Below are 23,399 nucleotides of genomic sequence, written 5' to 3'. Positions count from 1 at the left end.
CTGGCACCGCCAGAGCCCTTGCAAGGGAGCAGCCTTGAAATATTCGCAGAGGATCTTTTATTTCCTTTCACAGGTGATGGGGCTGGGGTCGCTTCGAAAGAGAGCAGTACTGAGGGGGGCAAAAAAGTCCCAAATCCTAAATTCAGTCGCTGACGGCTGGGGGCTGGATCTGTGTGACAGCTATGGAAAATCTAGGGAGTTGTCAGCCCCGGCCCAGGACTCTGACTCCTTTGTTTAACATTCTATTGGCAGGGCGGAAAGCAACCCAGCCTCTTGGGCTGCCAGCTTCTCGCTGACAGCTGATGTTTACGTGTGGTTGTATCCATAGCGGGTCCACAAATCCTCTGTGTGAGGGACCCTGCTGGACTCAGGTGATAGGATTTTTAGGACTGAACTCTTATTTCCCTTTGACTCTAGCTCCCTTTCAACCAACTGCAGACGCTGCCCGGGGTACCGTGCATAGCGCATCGCCAAGCACAGACAGATCAAACCAGCCCAGGGGGCAAAACCCTTCTCTCCCGTTTTTTGAGAATCGCTCGTTTCTAGAAAAGCCCGCCCATGATCTGAACATGTCTCTGGCTGCTTACTTAGTCAATGTGAGGAGAGGTCCTCCTGCCTCGCGCCCCGCCCAACCCCCCAGACTTTTTATGGACCTTTTGAGACACTCAGCTTCCCAGAGCATGCGCACTGTTTCTTCAGCTGTGAAAGGGATTTCCACAGGGCAGGAGCTGACCTGGCATTTCTTGCCTAACTTAAGTGTTTCCAGAGGCTCCGACACGATCTTTTTTCTTCCTTGGAGTTGTCTTTTTTCTTTCTTAGATAGGCCCTGCCAGCTTTGGGGGAGATGGAAGTAAAGCCCCTTGCTCAGAGCCAGAAGTTATCCGGTCCTCCTGGGAATCTTATTTACAGGTTTACGAAGTAGCTCGGGGGAGTTGAGATAAAAGAAAATAAAGTCCTTGCAGGGAGTCTTTACCGCCCCCCCCCCCCCCGCCCCTTTCCCAAACGAGAGCAAGCTTGGTGCCCCCAGGTTACCCTCGGAAGTGAAAACCTCACTGGCTGCGTGGTTCTTAGGTTTGGACCCCTAGTAGACTCTTCCTCAAGTGTAAAACTGTGAGCTTGAGGCTGGCAATATTTACTCATTATCTCTCTCCAGTTTTCCTACGACTCTCCTGATTCTAGAGGCCTGATGTCTCAAGAACGGCTTCCTGTAAGGATGTAATTTGGGGTGTGTGCATCTGAATTCTGAACTTGCAGCATCACTGAGCTTTCCAAGGATAACACACTGTTATTGGGGTTAATTTTGGAAACGGGGGCGGGCACTTAGCAAACCAAGTTGGAGGATTTTTTATCTTGCCTATCTGAATCTTAAAATCTTAAAAGGAAATGTGCGTGTAAATGTACAACACTGTTATTAAATGTCTGAAGGCTTTGCTTATATAAATGATTCCTGCTGGGAGTCTCACGGTTAACGTATAGGACAAGGGAAGCATTGAGACGCACGTTTCCTTCAGCCAACACTGGTGCCTTGATGGAAAGAAAGCACTTGTGTTTTTCATGAGACATTTTCTTGGTTTAAATCAAGTATCCTTCTTATAAATGACTTCTCTCTTCTCTCTTTCTTGCTATTAAAACTAACATTAAATACACTTTCAAATATTTCATCCTTTCCTTGATTTTCCCCCTACATAAAGCACTAGTTGTCCATACTCTATAGAGTTGAATTCAGCGTTTATAAAAACCTGACACAAGAAAAGCACTGATTCTTAGAAAGGGAAACACCTTAGAGAGGGTTTAGGCCAAGTTTTTCACTTTTATGAAGCAAAAATTAGCAGATGGTCATTCACTTTGCCACTTTTCAAGGTCCCACCTTTGAAGGTCATGGAACACAATGAATATGTAAAATCAGAGATACTGAAGCTAAGTTCCTTTCCAGAAAATTATCTCTGGAGTAAATTTAGAATTATTCATTTAACCATATGCCCTAGAAAAGATGCCAAATTCCTCTATACCTCTAAGCCAGCCCATATGCAGTTCCCTCTGCTTGGACCATCTTCCTCATCTCTCTCCCTTCACCTAACACACCCCTGTTCGTCCTTTAGCTACCCCTATCACAGGGTCTTAGAAAAGGCTGTATCTTGTACTCCTTTGTGGTACCCATCATGATTGTAATTATTTAATCATGGATATAACTCTTTAATGTCATTCTTTCCTGCTGGGCCGTAAGTTCTATGGGGGCAGGGTCCCTGTGTGTCTAGTTCATTTCTCTATCACCAGTGCCTTTGGCAGTGCCTTGCACGTAGCAGCTCCTCAATAAACATGGGTTTCAATAGCTTCCTTGGTAACGCTTTCAGTTTTGCCTTCGAGCAATGCTTCTTGGTGCAGTAAAAGCCACCACATGATAGAGCTCTTCCATTTGAGGCGGCTGTCTGCAGGACAAGTTGGAAGAAGGTCCACCCTGGTTTCCTGTGGTTTCCAGAATTCTAGCCTTCCCTGGTCACCCAACCCGCCTGGGCGGCCCTTCTCCGCTCCCCTCACTTGCTCCCCTGCCCCCTCCAAGGTTCCAGCACTGGCTCTGGTCTCCCCTTGGTTCTCAGGATGCTTCTCTCTTATGCATCCATCTGCTCAAACGGCTTCAACTCTTCCCTCTGGCTCTTGGCATCATTTCCAGGAGTGTGTTCAGCTCCTGCAAACTCTCTGTGGATAGACTGATGGAACTGCCAACTCACCTCCTTTGCCACCCAAACCCACTGGTTCTCCCACGTTTATGGAATCCCTGCTCATCCAGTCACCTGGACCTGCGGTCTGAACCTTAGTCAACTGCTGGAAGAAATGCTCTTCTTACCGGGCGGAGGCTGGCTTTTCCTCCTTGAGGGGCCCATTTCTAGTTTGTGTCACCCCTTCTGTAGTGGACCCCAGAAGGTAGGAGATGGGAGGACCAGTTTCTGAACCTTCTGGAAGGGAACTCACTAGAAGGAGAGTCAGACTTCTCTAGAGAAACTCAGAATGGAGCAAACGCAGGCTTGTCCATGAAATAGAATATATACAAGCACGGGGAACTTGTGAAAACTCAGGCCAGTCGGGAGAGTCATCAAGTTCTGCAGACTTTCCTTGGCATTTCTGGCCTTGGCCCGTTGCTTCGCAACAGCCCTTCATCTGCTCTTGCCCTGGACGTGATGCGCCGGCGGAGTGCTGGCGGAGCATCGTACATGCTGGAGTTGAACCTGAACTCCGGCTGCTTTCTTCACTGCCTGTGTGACCACGGTGAGCAGTTCCTGCTCTCTGAACCTCGAGTTTTTCAATGCATCATCTTTAGAACGGATAATTCCTACCAGCTTCACGGGGTTGTTGTGAGAATCCAGTGTGGTAATTTATACAAGAGATACTGAAAATTGGAAAGTGCTGCAGAGATCAGGTATTATGAAGTATTAGGTGTTTATGAGGCCCTATTTCCTTCTTCCTGAATCCTATCCTCAGTATACCATCTGTGTGATTGTTTATTTATAATTTTTCTTCATCACTTTTAAAAAACCTACTTCCTAAAAAAAACCTTTATCCCTAAAATGTATAAAAATAGGAATTAAGCCACAGACATAGAAAACAAATTTATGGTTACCAAAGGGGAAGGGCGGGGGGGAGGGATAAATGAGGAGTTTGGGATTAACAGATATATACTATCGTATATAAAAGAGGTAAACAACAAGGACGTACTGTATAGCACTGAAAACTATATTCAATATCTTATAATAACCTATAATAGAAAAGAATCTGAAAAAGAATATATATCTACACACACGTGTGTGTGTGTGTATAACTGAATCACTTTGCTGTACACCTGAAACTAATACATTACAAATCAACTATGCTTCAATAAAAAGTTGTTTGTTTTGAAAGAATAGGAGGTAGCCATAAAAAATACAATAAATATGAAACAACAACATTCAATTCTAGCTAATACTCTTGCCATTTTAAAGCTCTGAACCTGAGGACCGCTCTCCATCTGTTCAAAGTGACACTGGACAAGTTATCCAGGTGTTAAAGGCATTTTAGCACCAGGTGCAGACTTCCTCCTGGATATAATCCAAAGGATGAAAGAACTGAAAAGGGAGACAAATTCTGACTCATGTGATTCAGCATTGTTAATGCATGTCTGGGTACCAACTCAATTCATCTGTGACCAACAGGTTCATGGCCCATAGTCCTGGAACCCTGTAAACATGTTCGGTATAGATGAGAAATGGTTTAGAGGGAAGACGGGGACCTGAACATTTAATTGATGTTCATCACATTAGCTGTGTCACTGTGGCAATTTACCTCATCCCTCTGAACCTTAGTTTACTCATCCGTAAAATAGGACTTGCGTAAAGATTAGGAAGAAACTATGTAGCACGATGCCTGGCACGTAGCCTGTGCTTGATAAGTGCAGTTAATATGCCAAGCGCAAGGGCAAGGCTTCTGTTTTTGCCCCGCATACCAAGAGCAGGACTGGTTCAAGTTTCTGGTGATTTGGTTCCGAGGAGTATGGAATGACTAATAAAAGTGAGGAGAAAATGTGGGGCCATTTTTCCACTCCCAGAGTAAAGAGGAGAATTAAAGTGATTAACTGGACCATTCAGGTTTTCAAAAGATGGGAAGAAATAGCAGCTAGCAAAGCAATTTCGCCCAGCGGAGCTTTGAATAGGCTTATCTACTCTTTCAAAAAAGCGCTCACGGTCAGCACAGTGTCAAAGGCTGGGCTGAAGCTGTAAAGTACCGAGAGGTGTTGATATTAAGCATTTTTAAAGAAGGGAATGCCGACTCTGAGCCTTCAGGATGAGAAGAAATATGATGGGTCCAGGGCCCTTCTCAGAATTTCTTGCACTTCAAAGAGCATGTGCTTGGCAGGAATCCTGCCACTTTCCTGAGTTTGTTAACGTGGCTGAGGGAAGGCAAAACTCTTAAAATCCACACAGATGGAACTTTTCCACTGGCTCTATTTTGGTATAAATATTCATTAAGGACTAGAAACTTAAAGTAGATATCGGCCTGAGCTATGAGTGGTTTGGACTAAATTTCAGCCAGTTTTCAGTCGTCCCTCTGGATCTTATCTCTCAGAAGGGCCAACCCTTCTGAGATGCGGCTGGCGTTGTTGAGAGGTCCCAGCCAACTTCCTCCCCAGATCAGAGAAATCACTGGAGTTTGGTCTCAAGAGACTTCCAGCCAGAAACAGGGGGCCTCAAGGTTCAGACGAAGGTTTCAGTTTGTTGTCTGAAGGAAGGAAACAAATGAAAGCTTGGCTCATCTGCCATCTTAAAGTCCATCCTTTTATAGATGAGTCTGAAGGAGGATAATAAAACTTGGGACCAGACTTCAAAAGTTCCGAGTCTGCTTTGGAACGGTGTCTTCCCCATCCCCCTCAAGAAGGTTTTAGATTAAGCAACGTGTATGGGGCTGTGGAAGAGGTTAATAGTCTCACCTAGTCTAGTCCATGTCTGTCTGTCTTTCTTCTTCTGTCTCCCCCTTTCTATCCTCTCAGGATTCCTTGTCTCTGTCAGGAAGGAGAACCAACCTGCTCTCACTCCTTTTGATACCTTTCCTTCTCTCTCCTGTATCCTGATTCCATCCCATTTCCTTTTCTGTCCATAATATTACTGAGCCCTTACTGTATGCCAGCCTTTCCGAGGTGACACAAAGGAGAATTAAGGCACGATCCCTGCCCTCGAGGAGCTTACTAATGGAGGATGTAGGGACAAAAAACATGTTATGGGACAGGAGTTAGGCGGGTGGGACAGTGATAACGTGTTCCAGGACCATTTGGGAAACTAAACGTCCATTCAGTAGGAGAGCAAAATCCATGCTGGGAGAGAGAACTTTGTCTGCACTGCAGGCTTCATGGAGGAAGGAACGGATGGGACTTTGGCCCATGGAGAAGAAGTCCTTTTAGTATGCGAGTGAGGAAGAACAAGTGTTTTCAGGGAAAAATTGACAGATCAGGTTGGGTAAGCAGAATGTTGTAGTGATGGATAAGGCTGAACAGGGCCCCATCACGCAGAAACTTTAATGCCAGACTAAAGTCACTGGAGAGATTCTAAAGTGTCCTAGTGGCAGCTCCCTGGAACAAAGCTGTCTGTTACAGTGGTACCTCCCCGGGGCTGAAGCAAGAACTCAGCCCTCAACCTCTTTGTGCCCACATCCTTCTGCTTGAATATGCAGCCCTTTCCAGTTATTTGTCAGATATTGTCTTGATTATTTTCTAACAGTGCTTCAAGGTAAAATTTACATGCAGTAAAAATTCAGAAATCCCACGTATTCACTTGAGTACTTTATATGTATATCCCCTGGGACCACCATCCAGATAAAGAACACTTCCTGTGCTCCAGAAAGTTCCCTCATGCCCCTTTCTGGTCAGTAACAACCTGTTCTTAGCCACTGTTCTGACTTCCGTCACTGTAGATGGGTTGTGCCTGTTTTTGAATCTCACACAAATGGAATTAGACAGTAGGTCGTCTTTTGAGTATGAGTTCTTCTGTCCAACTTATTTAAGATTACCCATGTGGATGCATATATTAGTAGTTTTTTTAATACTAAGTAGTTTTCTGTTGTGTAGATGTAAAATAATTTATTTATTCATTCTCCTGTTGACGAAAGTTTGTATTATTTCCGGAGTTTGGCTATTATGAATAAAACTTCTCCAACTACTCTTGTCCAAGTTTTTTGGTAGACATCTGTGCACCTGTCTCATGGATATAGACCCTGCTGGGTCACAGGGTAGGTGTATGTTCAATCTTATTAGAGGTTACCGAACAGTTTTCCAAAGTGGGTGTGTCACGTACATTCTCCCTGGCAATGTATGTGAGTTCAGCTGCTCCATGCCCTTATAACACTCGCTCTTAAATTTATTTTATTTATTTATCTTTGGCTGCGTTGGGTCTTTGTTGCTGCGCATGGGTCTTCTCTAGTTGTGGCGAGCGGGGGCTACTCTTCATTGCGGTGCACGGGCTTCTCATTGTGGTGGCTTCTCTTGCTGCAGAGCACGGGCTCTAGGCGCGCAGGCTCAGTAGTCGTGGCGCACGGGCTTAATTGCTCCGTGGCATGTGGGATCTTCCTGGGTCAGGGCTTGAACCCGTGTCTCCTGCACTGGCAGGCGGATTCTTAACCACTGCGCCAGCAGGGAAGTCCCTCAACACTTGCTCCTGTCACTGTTTAATTTCAGTCATTCTGTAGGGTGTATAATGCTATCTCATTGTGCCTTTAATTTGTATTTCTCTGATGAGTCATGAGGTTGAGCACCTTTTCCTAGACTTATTAGCCATTTAGACATCTTTTTTTGTGACATGCCTGTTGAAGTCTTCACCTATTAAGAAAAATGGATTGCTTTTTCAAAACTATTGATTTATAGAGGTTATTTATCTATTTTGGGTTACAATCCTTTGTCAGATATATGTACTATGAATATTTTCTCTCTTTGGGTTGTCTTTCGATTCTTAGTGGTATCTTTTAATGAAATCGAGTTAATTTTGATGACCAGCTTTCATATTTATTTACTAAGCATTCTCTCCAGACGCAAGAGTCATAAGGATATAAAGCTTAGACTACTTTCTTACTGTTCTAGCGTTCCATAGAGTAATAAGCTATGACAACGTTGCAAATCATCTTTAAAAGCTTTTCAGAAAGATATTACCCTATTTACCAAGGTTTTCTTCTTTTCCTTCATAGCTGCCTCTGATTTCCTATTACCCACCCCCCCGTTACTTTTGACCAGTCAGGTACTGTGCATGTGGAACAGTGTTGATTTTTCATGAGTGTTTATGATATGGGTTTGGAGTTCTTCCCTTAGTGATTTAAAATTTCCTATTTCCTTTCACTTGACATGTCTTTCCACTTAAAAAAAAAAAAACACCCTCTTCCAAGGAACAGGATAGTTTGGTGGTACAGAAGTGGCCTTCGCTACTGGGTGAGGATGGAAGTACCTACCTGGAGGAGGTGACACACGTCCCAAAACTGATGCCAAAACAAAAAGTGGGGGCTGTCTGTGGGCCATGTCACTCCGTTAAAAGCATATTCTAGGCTTCCCAGCAGGTAGGAAGTAAGCCAGGAAATAGATGCTCTGACCTCAGTCTTGACCAATGTGTAGGACTTGGTCGGTGAACCAGAACCAGAATGTTAGAAAAACGTGGCCATTGCATCCTTGAACCAAGGAACTGAGAAAACAGAGAGGACCAATGGGGAGTGGTGGGAAGTTGCAGAGAGAGAGAGATTTTAGCTCCACATAAGAAAGAGCTGTCTAATAATTAAAGGGGTTCAAAAAACCAGATCTCTTGACGAAGTTTCAGTGCTTGCCAGTGGTTCTTACAGCATCTGGCACTCTGGTTCATCTCCCAGTTAAGGTTTTGGATAGGCTACTTGGACAAAATAGTTTTGGTTTTTTTTTTTTTTTTTTTGCGGTACACGGGCCTCTCACTGTCGTGGCCTCTCCCGTTGCGGAGCACAGGCTCAGGACGCGCAGGCTCAGGGTCCATGGCTCATGAGCCCAGCTGCTCCGCGGCATGTGGGATCTTCCCGGACCGGGGCACGAACCCGCGTCCCCTGCATCGGCAGGCGGATTCGCAACCACTGTGCCACCAGGGAAGCCCAGACAAAATAGATTTTAAGTCTTTCTGAACCCGAGATGCTAAGACACCCTGAATTCTAATCCTAGCTCTTCTACTAATTACCTCTGTGACCTTGAGCACGTGACCTAACTTGCTGGATCTCTCTCCTTCTTTGTTAACAAGGAAGTTGACCCAGGGAACCTGTAAGGCCCGTTCTACCTCTTAAAAATTAATTCTAATTGCTGAAATATACAGTATAACAATTATTCAAATAAGGATATGATGATTTCCTTTGTGATGGTCTCAGCCCTGGGCTGGGTCCAAGGAAAGGTACAGGGTGGTGACAAGAGCCGTTCTAATTAGTGTGAATCTTAGTGTAAGGTGTGTTTTCTCCACAGGCTGTTTGGGCCTGTTGGCTGTGAATGAGGACAGACTCGAGGAAACACAACTTTTCTATCAAACCTCACCTCTTTGTCAGATCCTTGCAAACACAGGGATGATCCCCAGAATTTCATTTTCCAGATAACTGGCAGGGAATTAGCTGGGATTTTTATCCCTCCTCTGTTTAACGTACCACAAGCAACTGAAAAAAATCAACTGACAACACTCATCCCAGTGGCGTTTTGATATCCAGACCATATGGTTTTCATTTTGAGGCATCACCTGCTCAAAAACATGGCAAGAAGAGACCCACAGTCTCAGACCAAGTCAGAAATCTGAAGAACGGAGCAAAAGGAATTGTTTTGATGCAAGAGTCTGGATCTCGTTACTCAAGTCTCCGTATTTCGAAAGGCTGATTTTCCTCCTCGCAGTTTATCAAGGAATCCTCTGTAGGATTTCTTTTCCTCTAATTACCATTTAAAGGACTTGAGAATTGGAAGGTGAATAAAACTTGGGGTGGACACACCATCCTACGGTCCTCTGAATTGTGTTTTCACATTCTGCTCACAAGGACCGCGTGCTGAATTTTGCAGAGTGTGCTGTGTGTGTGTGTCTCTGTGTGTTCCTTTCTTTCCATATATGTTGCATACCCTCAGTTAACTTTTTTTTCCTTTGATCACAACACAAATCTACATCTTCCTGCAAAAATTCAAACGGACTGGGGGCGAGCTTGCTGGAACTCCTTTGCTGAGCTTAGGAGTCTCAAGCATGCCAGCTGGCAGGCTCTGCTATCCTATCACCCCCAAGGGTTTTGGTTGAGAGGCTAGAGGAACAAGTTCTCATACGAGAAAGTTACAAGACATGCCTGATGGATGGATGGATACGTAGGAATGTATTTCTCTGTAGTTCAAGATGGGTGATATTCCCCAAATTAGAAATCAGATCACATGGAGAATATGCGTCTCAGACTTGGAACGCATAAAACTGGCCTGTGACCCGATCCCATTACTCATTCATCCTTGTCTTTCAACACGCAGCTCAGATGCCGTCTCCTCGGTAAGCGTTCCCTGACCTCCCCAGGTGAGGTTAAGTACTTCCTCTTCTGATCTCCCTCACTCCCTCGATTGTACCTCTGATCAAGGCCTTTGGCACTGCTTTGGTTCTCTGATGGCCAGACTGGCTGTTCTGTCTCTCAAACCATCAGCCTCTGGGATTTCTTTCCTTTTTACTTCTCCGCTTCCCAGCTCAGTCCCTGGCTTATAATAATTACATGGAATACGTGTTTGCGCAGAATAAATTCTTAAAGTCAGCCAAATCAGAGGTGGGTAATAAGTGTCATCAAAATAATGTTTTCATTCTCTTTACCATTTCACTCTTATTGGCTGTTTCAATAGTGATGATAATTCTTGTGTAACACACATTCATTAGTTGTCAAATACTGTGTTAAGAACTTAATAGATTATTGTTGTGACGACAATTTTTAGGCCCACTTTATAGACGAAGAAACTGAGGCTTAGAGGTAATGTGATTTACCCAAATAGGAAACACGTGGCAGAGCTGGGATTTGAACCCAGTTTGTCCATTCTAAGGACCTCAGATCTCAATCCACTGTGATTGTGTGTGTACATGTGTGTTTATATGCATACATGTGTATATTTGCGCATGCATGTGTGTAGAATACTGTTAAAGCTTTATGTCCACAGAAGTCTTAATCTATTTGAGCCCTTTGACTGTCTGATATGGAAGTGTCCCTTCTCAGAACCATGTTTTAAATGCACAGATTAAAATATGTAGGATTACAAAGGAAATGAATATTACTGAAATAAGACCAACATATAAAAACAAATCTGTAATTTAGTAACATACGGGCCTTTGTTAAATTAATTAACAAGACCAGCCGTGGATTTAATTACTGTTATTTCAGAATAAGGACAAGCATGAGCGGTATGCCCGGCATTTCTCTTCGCTGTAACAGGATTATGAAAACATCAGATTTCCATCGGTATGAAGGGAACGGGGTCTATTTCCAGTTATCATTTTCTAACTTAAATGTCATACACAGAAACAAAACAAAAAAAGGCATAGGGGATGCTGAACGGCCAGGGCTTTTGTCTTCATTTGTAATGGAAGGAAACGCTATATTTCAGTTAGAGGTTGGGTATACAAGGATGCAACAGTTTTCTTAATTTACGTCCCTCAATTCTATCCACGGATCCCCGGTTAAAAACCTCTCCTCTATCTACTAACAAGATTAAAAACAAAACCTCCCTCCCAGACTTCCTCTAAAATAAGCCTCAAATGCTGACCCCTCCCCCCATCAGAGCCAGCCCCCTTAACAAGGACACTGGTGGCCACAGGGCCAAAGCTGGGGTGGGGAGCACAGGTGTGCCTCGGCAGGTGGGTGGCTCTCTTCCAGGATGAGGGCAGGGCTGGGCTCCACGTTCCCTCCACCTCTTCCAGTCAGAGGATTAGCCAGGTCAGTCACCTTGGTGGGCAGCCTCGTGAATCAGTACGTGGAAATGCCTCTTAGTCGTATAGCCCAAATAGACGCTACCTTCTTAAGGCAGGTTTCTTATGGGGCATTAGTCAGCTCAGAGCTCTCACCCCATGCTCCTGCCCTTTGGTGCCTCTGACACCAGCACCAGGAAGGAGAGAGCCCGGGGTGTTGAGCTGCCTGAGAACATGGGCTGAGCACAGACAACCGGTCTACCGCCAGTGGCGAGGGGGCTGACGGGGCCGCTGCTTACCAGTGGTACGTGAGAGCTGCCACTAGCCCCCTTGCCTCAGACTTCTCTTCACTCAGTGCCCTGTTTAAAATGCAACAGCTGGGGGCAGAATTGTCGTACTTATTTCAGTGTTACACTGTAGAGATGACTGAGGTTGGGAGTGGCTCAGATGTGTGCAGTGCTGAAATCTGAGGGTAGACAGCAAAAGAGGAGGAAGAGGGGTGTGTGTGTGTGATGGGGGAGGTCAAGGAACACACAGAGTGAAAGAACACTGCCATTATTTGGTTCTTCTCTTACCGTCATGTAAAACACATTGCACTGGACTCAAGTTAACATGGCAGGAACCGAAACTTTCTTATTCATTGCCCTGTACTGAGTGCTCAGCCCATAATAGGTACTAAATAAATATCTGCTAAATGAAGAAATGGGTGACTGTTACCCGGTCTTATAAGCAAGACATCCGAGGCCTTGGCGAGGGTAAGTGCCTGGGTCAGATCACCCAGCTGGGGCCAACGAGCGGTCTCAGCAAAGGGGAGGGCTGCTTTTTGCAAGTGTGGCAACCACACTCCCAAGGCAAATTGTTGCCATTGTCATGATTTTTGCAGACGATGTGACCAGAGTCTATTTATGGCCAGGTCTAAGTTTAGCTACAAAGAGAAGCTCCTGCAGTCTGATACCTTAGAAGCCACCTGTGACGTCAGTGAGCTGAACTTGGTCTTCCACGTTCTAGCACTTAACTACCTATGGGATTTCTGCACTGGGCTGATGAGAGGGCATACCAATAGCAGGAGGCAGTATTATTTTCAGAACGTACTACGCATCCAGGCCCTTTACCTGCTTTATCTCATTAGACTCCTGCTTAAATATAGCACTGTTATTAATTCTCTTTCTCAAATGAGGAACTAGAGGTCCAGAGAGGACAAGCAACTTGGTTGCAGACCTAGGAAATGTCAGAACTACGTGTCACGTCTAGATCTCCACGCTTGCAAAGGCTGCATGTTTAGCCACTTCTCCAAATGGCCTCTGAACCATGTGGCCAAAGCTACGTTCACAGCCAAAATGTTCACCTGACCTTCTGAGCTTTGAAGGTATGAGGGTGACACGAAATCAGGGTACCATGGCCATGGAAGTGACGGAAGAGAGAAGATACCCTTTTCTCCTTCATTCTTAAAAGATGCTGTGAGTCAGTGCATCTCTGCTGTGTCCCATGTAAATTTTGGATGTGACATTTTCCCCCCATGTCCCATCTGCCACGTGAAGGGACTGACCAAGCAGATCACTAGATCTGTCTCAGCTCTTTTATATAATGATTCCTTCACATTTTCTCCAAAGATTAATTTTAAGGACCCCATGTTTTAAACTAGGAGGAGGAAAAAACAATCAGTCCATGCACACATCATGTGGATTTGAAACAGCCGCCATGGGCTGGACCGTGGCACTAACTTTGTCCTTCAGAATAGTGACTTGCCAAATACAGCCTTTGGTTTCTTCTCCCTCGGCAATCTTATTTCCTTTTAAAGCATGTCCTGGTGGGGGCTTGGGCTGTTTTGCTTGGTCCTGATTCCCGTGTTATTGGGTAGACCGTGAGTCAGGCTGACCAGGCACGTAGAGATACACATTCCAGAGGCCAAGCTTATCCCCAGGATAGAATTTCCTGGAAGCTCTGGAACTTGGATCTCTAGGATTTTTTTTTTGTCAAGTATCATTGCTTCTTCAGTAATTTCTGGATAATATTGTATGATTCTTTAGATTGTCTCTCTACCAGCTTTCTCTCTAGACAGTTCTATCAGACTTCTAGAAACCCAGGAAGGGAGAAATCTAGAAAGTCCTTCTTCTCTACCTGGGAAGTAGCTTTGCCTTGGCGTGGGTGATGGTATACACCTGGCCGTGGCCGAGAACTAGCAGAGAGGCGCAGATGCCTGGTAACCTTTGGCAAATGCTGGGCCATTCCTGAATCACACTGTCAATGTGTAGGAAGACCTTGATCTCTGTGTGAAGCCTGTAGTAATAATCCTAGTCCTTCACCAGATTTCTGCTTCTGATGAAAGCCTCTGGTTTCCTCCTGTAGCGGAAAGAGCTTCAGTTTTGGAATCAGAGAAGACCGGGTATGAGTTCTTAACTTGTCATCATATGATCTTAGGCAAGTCATTTAAACCCTTAGCGTTCATTTACTCATGTGTAAAAAGGATATTAATATTTTTGCACAGTAGTCCTGAAGGTGAAGAGAGATAGGATGTGAGAAGACGTCAAGCATCCTGAGTGTACTCAAAAGACATCTTTCCTTCCTTTCTTGTGCCCTTCCCCAAACTTGTCCATCCTAACAGAGAACAGATGAGTCTTCCTGCAGATCCTTAGGGGACAAGAGCCCAAATGGATGATGAAAGTAAGACCAGCACATCCTTTCTGAGAAAACATGTAAACACGTCTCATATAAAAGAGCAGACAGTGAGCAACTGGATTTCCACATCAAATATTTAGGCTTGATACGAAATACAAGTTTCTGCCACTAAGAGAGTCTTGGCCCACATAGAAGACCTGACTTCTTGTTTTACTCTTTCTAGAAAAGCTATCTAGACAGCATTTCTGGAGCATCTGCAGATCTGTGCCATGGATATGTGCTCAGCTCCCAGAATGGGTTCAGGATAGCCCCAATGTTGCGTTAAGGAAACGGTTCGATCTTGAGGGTCTCCTGTACAAGTAGCTGGTGGCCCTGCATCTGGTGGAGTCACGGCAGCTGCCAGCCAAATCCTCTTCCTATTAGCAAATGAAAGGGAAGGGGGGATATTTCCAAACAAAGCCACTTAGAGAGCAGCAGCTGTCTCTTCTTTCTGGAGGTCCCGAAAAGCTGTTCCCCAATTCTGCTTTTAGTGGAACTGAGTTTTAGTCCTGTCTTCCCATAATCATGTGTTATTTGGGAGACAGTGTGGTATCCAGGAGAGGTCAGCGGACTGCAGGGGGAACGAAGCCCGGTTCTCATTCAAGGTCGGCCACTTCCTAGGGAAAGTGACCTACCCAAAGTCACCGGTAAGTGCTTGCGGTTACTGTAATGACTCGACCCCCGCCCCAGCCAGAAAACTTTTCTTATGATACATATTTAAATGGTGTCGGATGAACACTGGGGAGATAAGAACTCCCAGGGTCTGTGCTTATCAGGACAGATTTCCACTTTATTATACAGACACTATTTTGAATGTGCAAGTTGGAAGGAAAGATTCTCCTTGCCACAGTCAAATGGAATACCTCTTGTGGAGCCCAGTTGACCCTAGTGCGGGGGGGGGGTGGGTTACAGGAGGAACTATTCCCTGACTTGTCTGCTCCTGACTTACCCTCACCGGAAGTAGCAGGAGCGGGGGTGGGAAAGGAAGATGCACATGTGAGTCTGTGCACCTGTCCCTCCTTCCTGGTCCCCAGGCCTTTGCTGAATGTAGCCCATTCTTTTTCTCCCTCGTCACCTTTAGTCAGTTAACATGGAGAGAAGATCAAACTACGGGAAGATCCGTAAGGGATACCACGGGATCCAGAGGGGAATACCAAAGTCATTTTTCCCCTGTCCTGCCTGTAGAACTGCTGGTAAGCCCTGGGCCGCGAGAAGGCCTTGGAGCTGAGATGGCTTAGAATAAAGCCGAGAGATGATCTGTGAGGTACCTTTCCCTGCCTTCCACCACCTCAGGGGGTGGATGCATTGGTGCAAGTCAGCTGTCAACTGCAACCCCATATATTCAGACGTGTCTGCACAACATGACAAGCATCTGCAACTTACAAGCAGTGGCTTCAGCATCTGTTTGGGGAGATCTTTAAGAAGGACTTGGATAATTTCTTTCTTTCTTTCTTTTTCTTTCTTTCTTTTCTTTCTTTCTTTCTTTCTTTCTTTCTTTTTCTTTCTTTCCTTCTTTCTTTCCTTCCTTCCTTCTTTCTTTCCTTCTTTCTTTCTCTCTCTCTTTTTCTTTCTCTCTCTCTTTCTTTCTTTCTCTCTCTCATTCTTTCTCTCTCTCTCTCTCTTTCTTTGTTTCTCTTTCTTTCTCTTTCTTTTTTTTAATATGGCTCTCTTTGGGCCAAGTTGTTTATACACCTATGGGCATGTATCCAATGGCTTGGCTATTAAAGTCTTTAAGTGACAGCTTAATATATTTCTAAGATGGAGGAAGCCAAGGACAATTCTCGAGGAGCCGTGTTGATGTTGGATTGGCTGGCCCAGGCAGTGTGCCAGCAGTTTTGCATGCGGCAGGAACTGGAGGTGAAAGCAGGAAGGGCTGAATTATGGAGGGGAGGGCAGAGCTGGAGGACAGGAAAGCCAGGAGGGACGTGATGTGGAGAAGCGTGGAGGGGGACGCCCAGCTGAACCTGGCAATGCACTAGGACGAACCATTCTTTCATGCTCCTCTGACATGGTGCTGAGGGGTGAGAAAGAGAACCCTCCGGAGCCGGTCCACTGGCACACTCACAGGCAGCAGTGAACGTGCTCTCTGATCTTTCTGTTCTAGTCCTTTCCAAACTCCTGCAAATGGCTCTTTGGCAGCCAAGGGGCCTGTATTCTTACAGAGCCTACTGGGCCCTGGCCCACCTTCTTAGCAATCTCAGAGAAGGGGCTTGACCTGTATGGGTCTCAGTTTCCTAATCTATAAAGTGAAAAGAGCTCTGTGTCTGCTTCCAGGCCTACCATTCCAGCACTCCAGAGTGAAATGCTCAGTGACTGATGACCTCTGTTGTGTAAGCAGATTTTGTATCTGTTGGGCTAGAATGAAGACAAGGTCATCGGTCATTGCTGTAGGTTATCAAGGCTGAGCAGCTGGCTTTCGCTCAGCCGAATGAAAATTAGTTACTCGTCAGACGGGCCAGTCAGCTGAAGAAAAAAGAGCACGTCCCTCATTCCCCAAAAGACTCCTTTCAGCAATCACACACCCGCTGAAATACACAACCACCACTGACAATAACAATGGCTACATCTATTTGCGCTCCTGTGCTGAGCCCTTTGTACGCATCAGCTCATTTCACGATCACGGGCCCCTTGGGAGGGAGATGCTTTTAGTGTCTCCCAATTTTCAGATGAGGACGCAGACTCAGAAGCTTACCCAAGAGCACACAGCTAGTAAGTGGTGGAGCTGGGATTTGAACCCAGATCTGGTTACAAGAATACTAACCGCTTAATAAACAAGAGAAGAACACATCCACAGTGGTGGCTGATTCCACCAAGAGAAACGGCATTTGGCCTTCCAGGCTTTTTGTTACCAGGGCATGGTGGCTAGTTCCTGATTCTCAGGGAAACTCTCCATGCTAGGAAACCTCTTTCCCAGTTGAAAAACAAATCATGACTCAAGAGCCGCCAACGGGAGCATTCGACTCAGCACAGATGAGAGGACGTAGGGAACTATTTCTACGCCCTGCCACGAACTATGGATGTGACCCACGGCCAGTCCCCCTGTCTGCCCGGAATTGGATAGATGGTCTCAAAGCCTACTCCAGGTTTGGGATTTTATGTTCTCTCTCTTGAAGACTTTTTTTCTGACTTTCCAGCTGCTAGGGATTCCCTGCAGCGCCCATCCCTTTGGGGGCAGGGCAGTGGAGTCAGCTTGTAGCCCATTTGAAATCATTTCTCATTTTGTAAACAGGTCCCTTGAAGCTCTAAAGGGCTATGAAATTGTTTCAGAATGCCTAAGTGTGATTATGCCTCCTGAAGCCAAATGTTAGAAAACCCCCACTGTTGCAGATTTTGAAAGTAAATTATGCAATAAAAGTTGTGCAGCGTGCTGTTGACGTGATCCAGTGTTTAATCACTGCTGTACAGCTCAGGAAGCACAAGCTTATACAAAAGCAAGTGGCGCTTTCCCCTCGTTCCCTTCCCTTTTCTTGACTTTCTGAGTTGATGACATGGGTTAATCAACCAAGTGGTCATCCTCCTCTGTCACAGTCCCAAAGGGTAAAAAATACCCGCCCTTTCATCTCTACCCACCACATTCTTCCGCTAAGCCTGTAATTGGATCTAAATGGAAAATAAACGCTTTGCAGGCCAAGGAAGTTGGCACTAGAGGGTGACAGGTCGGAGGCTGTGTTCCACCTCTAATCCGGATAATCACACGCTCCCATGCAAAGGAAAGTAAAAGCAAGCCTTCCTCCGAGCGGTGGCCAGGGCTGGTGCTGAGGAGGGGTGTTCCGTGTATCCTGTTTCCCTTCACCCACTAACCGTCCACTAGCTTGTAGTGAAAGCACCCCGAACCATCTGATTTTCCAGTGGACAGTGAGACGCTGCCCCTTTAGCTCTGAACTCTTTTACATTGGCTGAATTTGGGGAGGCAGTTCAGACACACAAATATCCCGGTTGCCGCCACAAGTTAGAAAACAGTAATGCACGAATTGTACTGTCGGAGAACACCACGGTCTTAGCCCGTTCACTTGTAGTTGATTGAGTCCTGCTGTGCGTGGCGTGCCGCATCAGGACAGAGATGAGCGAGAAAGGTTTGTCCTCCAGGAGTTTAGAAGGGTGGGTAGAGAAGTGAGAGCAGTGTGTGCCTGACTCACTGGTGGTAGAAATTACTGGGTATCTTACCAAGGTCTAACATGCAGTGAGAATTCCAAAGGAGGAGAGGTGACTGGTTCTGCACACAGTCTGGCAAATGCAATGGGGGCAGGTACATTCCAGAGAGATGCCCTGATGAAGTCTGCCCTGGTGTACACATTCAGAAGGGTCTCATGCACTCTCTGTATGCGAGTCTGGGGCAGGCCAGCCATGCAGTGGCGTAGCTGTAAATCAGATGCGTGAATCCTGCACCTCTAAGTGGCTGGCTTGCATCTCGGTTCTGACATAGGTTTTTTTTTTTTTCCCCCTTCTCATTCTACTCCTGCACGCCCCCCTCCACCCCCCCCCCCCCAACGCCTCTGGTAATGGCAAATGTCTAAAGAGGAATTTGCCCTGTAAGACCAAGTTCTCTTTGGGAGATGACCCTACAGGGTACCATCGCTGTTACTGCTTCTGTGAGGGAGGTGGGACCTATCATCCCCCTATGGGAAACAAGGGAACTGAGGCTCAGAAAAGGGACTCGGTCATTGTGATGCAGCTAAGGGGTGGCAGGGCTGGGGTTTCGATGCCAAAGGTTTTCCTTAGGCTCTGCTGCCTGCTGGGAGCAACTCTCTGTGACGCTGGGCCTCAGTTTCTCCACTGGTCTAGGTTGTCTCTCGGCTTCCTCCCAGCTCACAGGTCCTCTAAGCCTCTGGCCTGTGCCCCCTCCCAACTGCCTGCAGGTACGTAAGTGGCGGTGGTTGGAGCTAGGGCACAGCTGCAGGCCCCTCAGGCAGTAATTCACCCGTGACCTTCTGGGCTCCCGGCCAGCCCTTCTTGAAAGGGAAACGTTCAGACCCTGGGGACAGAAATTAGTTCCCGTGTGCTGGAATTGCTGCCACTGCCAATATCACCAACTAAAGAAACGTGTGTGTGTGCGTGTGTGCGTGCGTGCGTGTGTGTGTGTGTGTGTCTGAAAAACACAAAACTCTAGGATGACAGCAAAAAGGGAGATTCCTTGTGAGTAAATATAACCCCCTCCCCAAACCTTCACCTCAATCACAGGAGGGGGAAGGTAGGGTCTTTCCCCCCCACTACAGACCAGAGAATTACCATTTCAGAAAAAGTTCTACCTTATTTAAATTTTAATTAGCATCATCAGAGAACTAAGATCCTTGGCAAAAACTTTACACGACGGCCTTTAAGAGTAAAATTTGGAGGGTGTGCCTGTTAGCTCAAACATGTATTCCCAGATTTTCTATTTTCTGTTAAGTCTCGGAATTTAATGAATTTCCTTCTCCTTACTTCTAGGTAAGCCGCCTCAAACACAGAGGAGAGGGAAACGGGGAAAGAAAGAATCTGGGTAAGTACGGACAGATCGCAGCTCACCTTCTGAACTCCTGGGTTGAGGTCCATGGCCACCTTTGCCATCCTCTTCTGGGGTGGACAAACAGCGCCTGGCTTCTCAGGCAGAGGCGCGAGGGCGCGCAGCGGGGACAGTGGTGGCTGAATGGCCAGGATCGCTGGCCCAGCGCGAGCTCTGCTCGCAGCCCGGCGCGGCGGGGCCCTTTAATTGGAGAGCGGGACTCCCTCTAAAACCTCGCCAGCCAATCGGCGCGGGCGCTCGCGCTTGGCCAGCCAATCCCAGCGCACGGCTCCCCCCTCCCTTCGGTTGGTCTGGGTCCGGCCCGGAGGCTGCAGCTGAGTGAGCGCTGCCCTTACGTCAGTGCGGCCGCGGCCCCTGCCTGCCCGGGCGGCGCACATCTGTCCCTGAGCGGCAGGAATCCGTCCCCACGCCCTTCTCCTTTAAAGGACAATGGGCAGAGGGTGGGGCGGGCGGCGGGCCCCGCGATCCATTCAGGTCAAAAGGGAGAGTGATCAAACAGGAAGGCTCGGGTATTTTTAGTGAGCTGGGTCCAAAAATAAATGCTGAGCTGTGTTCCCCTGCCCACCCTTTCTGCCTTGTGGTAGAGGGGTGGGCAGGTGGCGTGCAGCAGCTTTGACTAAGCTGGCTAGCTTTTCCCAAACCTGGGCAAGTTTTCCAATCAGCGGAGAGGAGGTGAGATTGCAATGAGTTGTGATTTGTGTTTTAAACTTAATGTTTGTAAAGTATTATTCTGCCTTTTATAACTTGCTTTCGTGTCAGTCCTGCCCGTTCAGGGAGGAAGAGAACACTGTCCTGATTTTATAAGTGGCAGCATGTACATCTTCACTCCTGTAGTCATATTTTCTCATTGTTGTCTAGTAATCATCTCAGGTATTGCTATTGCTACCATGATAATGAGATGATTGTCACTCCCGTTTAACAGAGGAGGGAATAGGATCAGAGAGGGTCACTGGGACAAAGGCGAAGTCTTCAGCAAGGCTTTAACCTGAGAGAGGGAGCCTGAGAGCTCATCTGGGGAGAAGGAACACAGGATAACAAGTCATAAACTAGGAAATTCCTATTTTTTTAGATTAATTGAGTCATGCAGGTCTGGACAAGCAAGATTCCATCTGTGGATTTCTCACATCCTTGGGAGGAAGTCTCTTGCAACATCTAACCTCACAAGTCCTAGAAGACAAAATCGGCCAGGTCTCACTGTGTCATGCTGTCTGCCTATAACCCACAGCTGTTAAGCCAGTTCCACAGACCTGGGTTCCCAGAGCCATTTTCCCAGCCTAGACAGAGGATTAAACACAGCCCCTTTTCACCTTCTTCCCAGACAAGAGAGTACTCTGTCATGAGGTTTCCGTCCTGTAACCCACATTGGCAGTGCCCCCCTGCTGGAAACCAGGGCTCAAGTGGGCTAAAATAAAACCCGGCTGCAAGAATGCAGGGTGGTTTCAAAGTACGTCGTGTGGGACTGATGTGAGGGGACAGGGAAGCTGCAGGTCACTTTCTAGGGCTTTTTCTCTTATTGGAGATGCTTTCCTTCTTAAAGCCTCCTCCAGTTTGGTTCTTAACACATCATCATCCTCAGCAATCCCGAACCTTGACCCGTGATCCCAAGTTGTGGTTCTTTTTTCACATTCCTGGAAAGGGCTTTCTATCTGTGACTCCTTTTTTCCGAGACGCGGGATGATCTTTTTCTCCTTTCATGGATTTCCGCTCTGATTAGTGTTTGTCTCGCTTGCTCCCACCTGTAGCCCCGACACCTAGCCCATGACTGATGCTCAGAACACATCTGGGGAATGAATGGAGGTTGCGTTCTGGCTTTGAACCAGCAGTGAGCTGGCAAGGTGGGACTGGGAGAGATGGCTCAGTGCCACCCCTAGTCTGGTTTGTCCAAATTTCCTAGGTGGGCTGCATGATTAAACCAGGGTGTAAATTAACCGTGGCTGACGGACGGAAGCCTGGACTGGGAGAGGTTTCCACGTGAATAGCCCTTTCAGTAGCAAATCCTAGAAACAATGGTGTTGAACTGGGATGTCCTGCCAGAAGCCTTTAGACTTCAGAGCTGTGGGAACAGAAGCCAGGAGAATAACAAAGGCAGGCTTTATCCCTTGCAAACTAGGCAGAAGCCTACCCAGTGAAGTCATTTCCCACTCTCTTCCCAGCCACCCTCCCTGCCCCATTTTGAGAAATTATTGTTCCATGGAATAATTTGACTTTTATGAACTGTAACACTGTTTAGCTCCAAAAAAGACAGTCTTCCCCTCTTCTTATTTTTACCCTTGGCTACAGTTTCAATTAAGGAAGCAGGTATTGTGGCTCTTTCTCAGAATATGAGTATCAGAAGCTACTGCTTGGGGGCCTCCCTGGTGGCACAGTGGTTATGAATCTGCCTGCCAATGCAGGGGACACGGGTCCAAGCCCTGGTCCGGGAAGATCCCACGTGCCACGGAGCACCTGAGCCCTCGTGCCACAACTGCTGAGCCTGTGCTCTGGAGCCCGCGAGCCACAACACTGAAGCCCGCGCGCCGAGAGCCCGTGCTCCACAAGAGAGGCCACCGCAGTGAGAGGCATGTACACCGCAGCGAAGAGTGGCCCCTGCTCACCACAACTAGAGAAAGCCTGCACGTAGCAACGAAGACCCAACACAGCCAAAAATAAATTAATTAATTAAAAAAAGAAAAGAAAAAGAAGCTACTGCTTGGATGGCCTTGTCTCTCCTTTCTGGAAAAGAACCTGTCGCAGGCAGAGAGCTGCTCCCTGCTTCCTGTAGTGCTTAGTCTGTTCTCAGTTGAAGATGCTGACTCTGACTCTTTAAATCCTACTCTCAAGCCAAAGGTTCCAGGGGACCTATAGTCAGAGTTTTGACTGGACACCTGGACAGAGTCTTATAGTCCGGACTGTTCTGGAAAATGGAGGCAATAGGGCCCATTATATCTCAGCCTCACTCCATCTCTGGGGTCCTTTTGCTTCTCTTTGGGAGAAAATGGGGTATCTTTCCAGGTTGGAACAGCAAAGAGATCTGATTTCCCCAAGGTTCATTGCTTGGTGGTGCTGGGGCTTATCAGAAGCTTCATTCATCCATCAAGTAGTTTTGGGGGTGCCTGCCTCAAGCCAAGCCCTGTTTTAAGTGCTGGGGACACCCAGGTAAATAAAAGAATTCTTCCCCTTCAGGAATGTCTTGGTCTGATCAATTTCACTGGGGCTTTTTGATTCACAAAGCTCTTATCTTACTTGACCTTCAAGACAACCGTGGTACAATTCTAATTATTCCATAATAATTCTAATTATATCACTGGGAGGAAATGGAGATTTGGGACAGTCACGGGTTCCATCCAAGGTCATACTCCAGCAGGTGGCAGAGGTGAAATTCAAACTCAGGGCTTTTAGCTCCAGACTGTGTCCTCTGAGTTATCACGCTGCCTCCCATAGTGACTGTCAAGGATTGATTACAGGACAAGAGTCAGCATTCAGAGCAAGGTGATGGTGTCGTTATCCTTGTCATTGGGTTTGTCCTAAGTGGGACTTTTTGACTCTGAGTTTCATGCTCTTTTCACTGTTCATTCATGCATTCAACAAACACTGAGCTGAGAACTCTAATGGGTGAGGCCCTGAGCTGTAGATATGACATAGACTGAATAAGACCGGAAAGGTTCCTGCCCTCATACAGCTTCTATTCCGGTTGGGGGAGACTGGCGTGGAACAGGTGAACAGATCATTAGATGAGGGAACTAAGAATGGCAATGAGGGCCTCAGAGGAAATAAATGGAGGAGTGAGTCATTGGATGTGTGGTCCCTTGAGATCAGGTGGTCCAGGAAGGCCTGACTGAGGAGGTGATGTGTGAGATGAAACCTAAAGA

General features: G+C 46.6%; 2 protein-coding genes across 6 annotated transcripts in view; one reads left to right on the top strand and one right to left on the bottom strand.

The window, feature by feature from the left end:
• LMCD1 (LIM and cysteine rich domains 1) overlaps positions 1 to 19,716 on the bottom strand; it is a 57,817-nt gene extending 38,101 nt beyond the window's left edge. For 2 of the 5 annotated variants that reach the window (XM_073787603.1, XM_033865321.2), the window contains exon 1: positions 19,554 to 19,716. In XM_073787603.1, coding sequence (XP_073643704.1) covers positions 19,554 to 19,595 — 42 coding nt within the window. In that variant the 5' untranslated portion in view covers positions 19,596 to 19,716. The remainder of the gene's footprint in view (positions 1 to 19,553) is intronic. The other 3 variants (XM_019944643.3, XM_073787602.1, XM_004314627.4) reach the window with 2 other exon arrangements.
• SSUH2 (ssu-2 homolog) overlaps positions 1 to 23,399 on the top strand; it is a 227,192-nt gene that overhangs the window by 102,692 nt on the left and 101,101 nt on the right. The window contains exon 13 of the transcript XR_012323905.1: positions 19,476 to 19,527. The gene's annotated coding sequence lies outside the window, so the exon portion shown is untranslated. The remainder of the gene's footprint in view (positions 1 to 19,475; positions 19,528 to 23,399) is intronic.

This window comes from Tursiops truncatus, chromosome 10 (genome assembly GCF_011762595.2).
Source record: "Tursiops truncatus isolate mTurTru1 chromosome 10, mTurTru1.mat.Y, whole genome shotgun sequence".
Lineage (NCBI taxonomy): Eukaryota > Metazoa > Chordata > Mammalia > Artiodactyla > Delphinidae > Tursiops > Tursiops truncatus.
The sequence above is the reverse complement of the archived record's forward strand: the minus strand, read 5'-3'. Positions and strand labels throughout refer to the sequence as shown.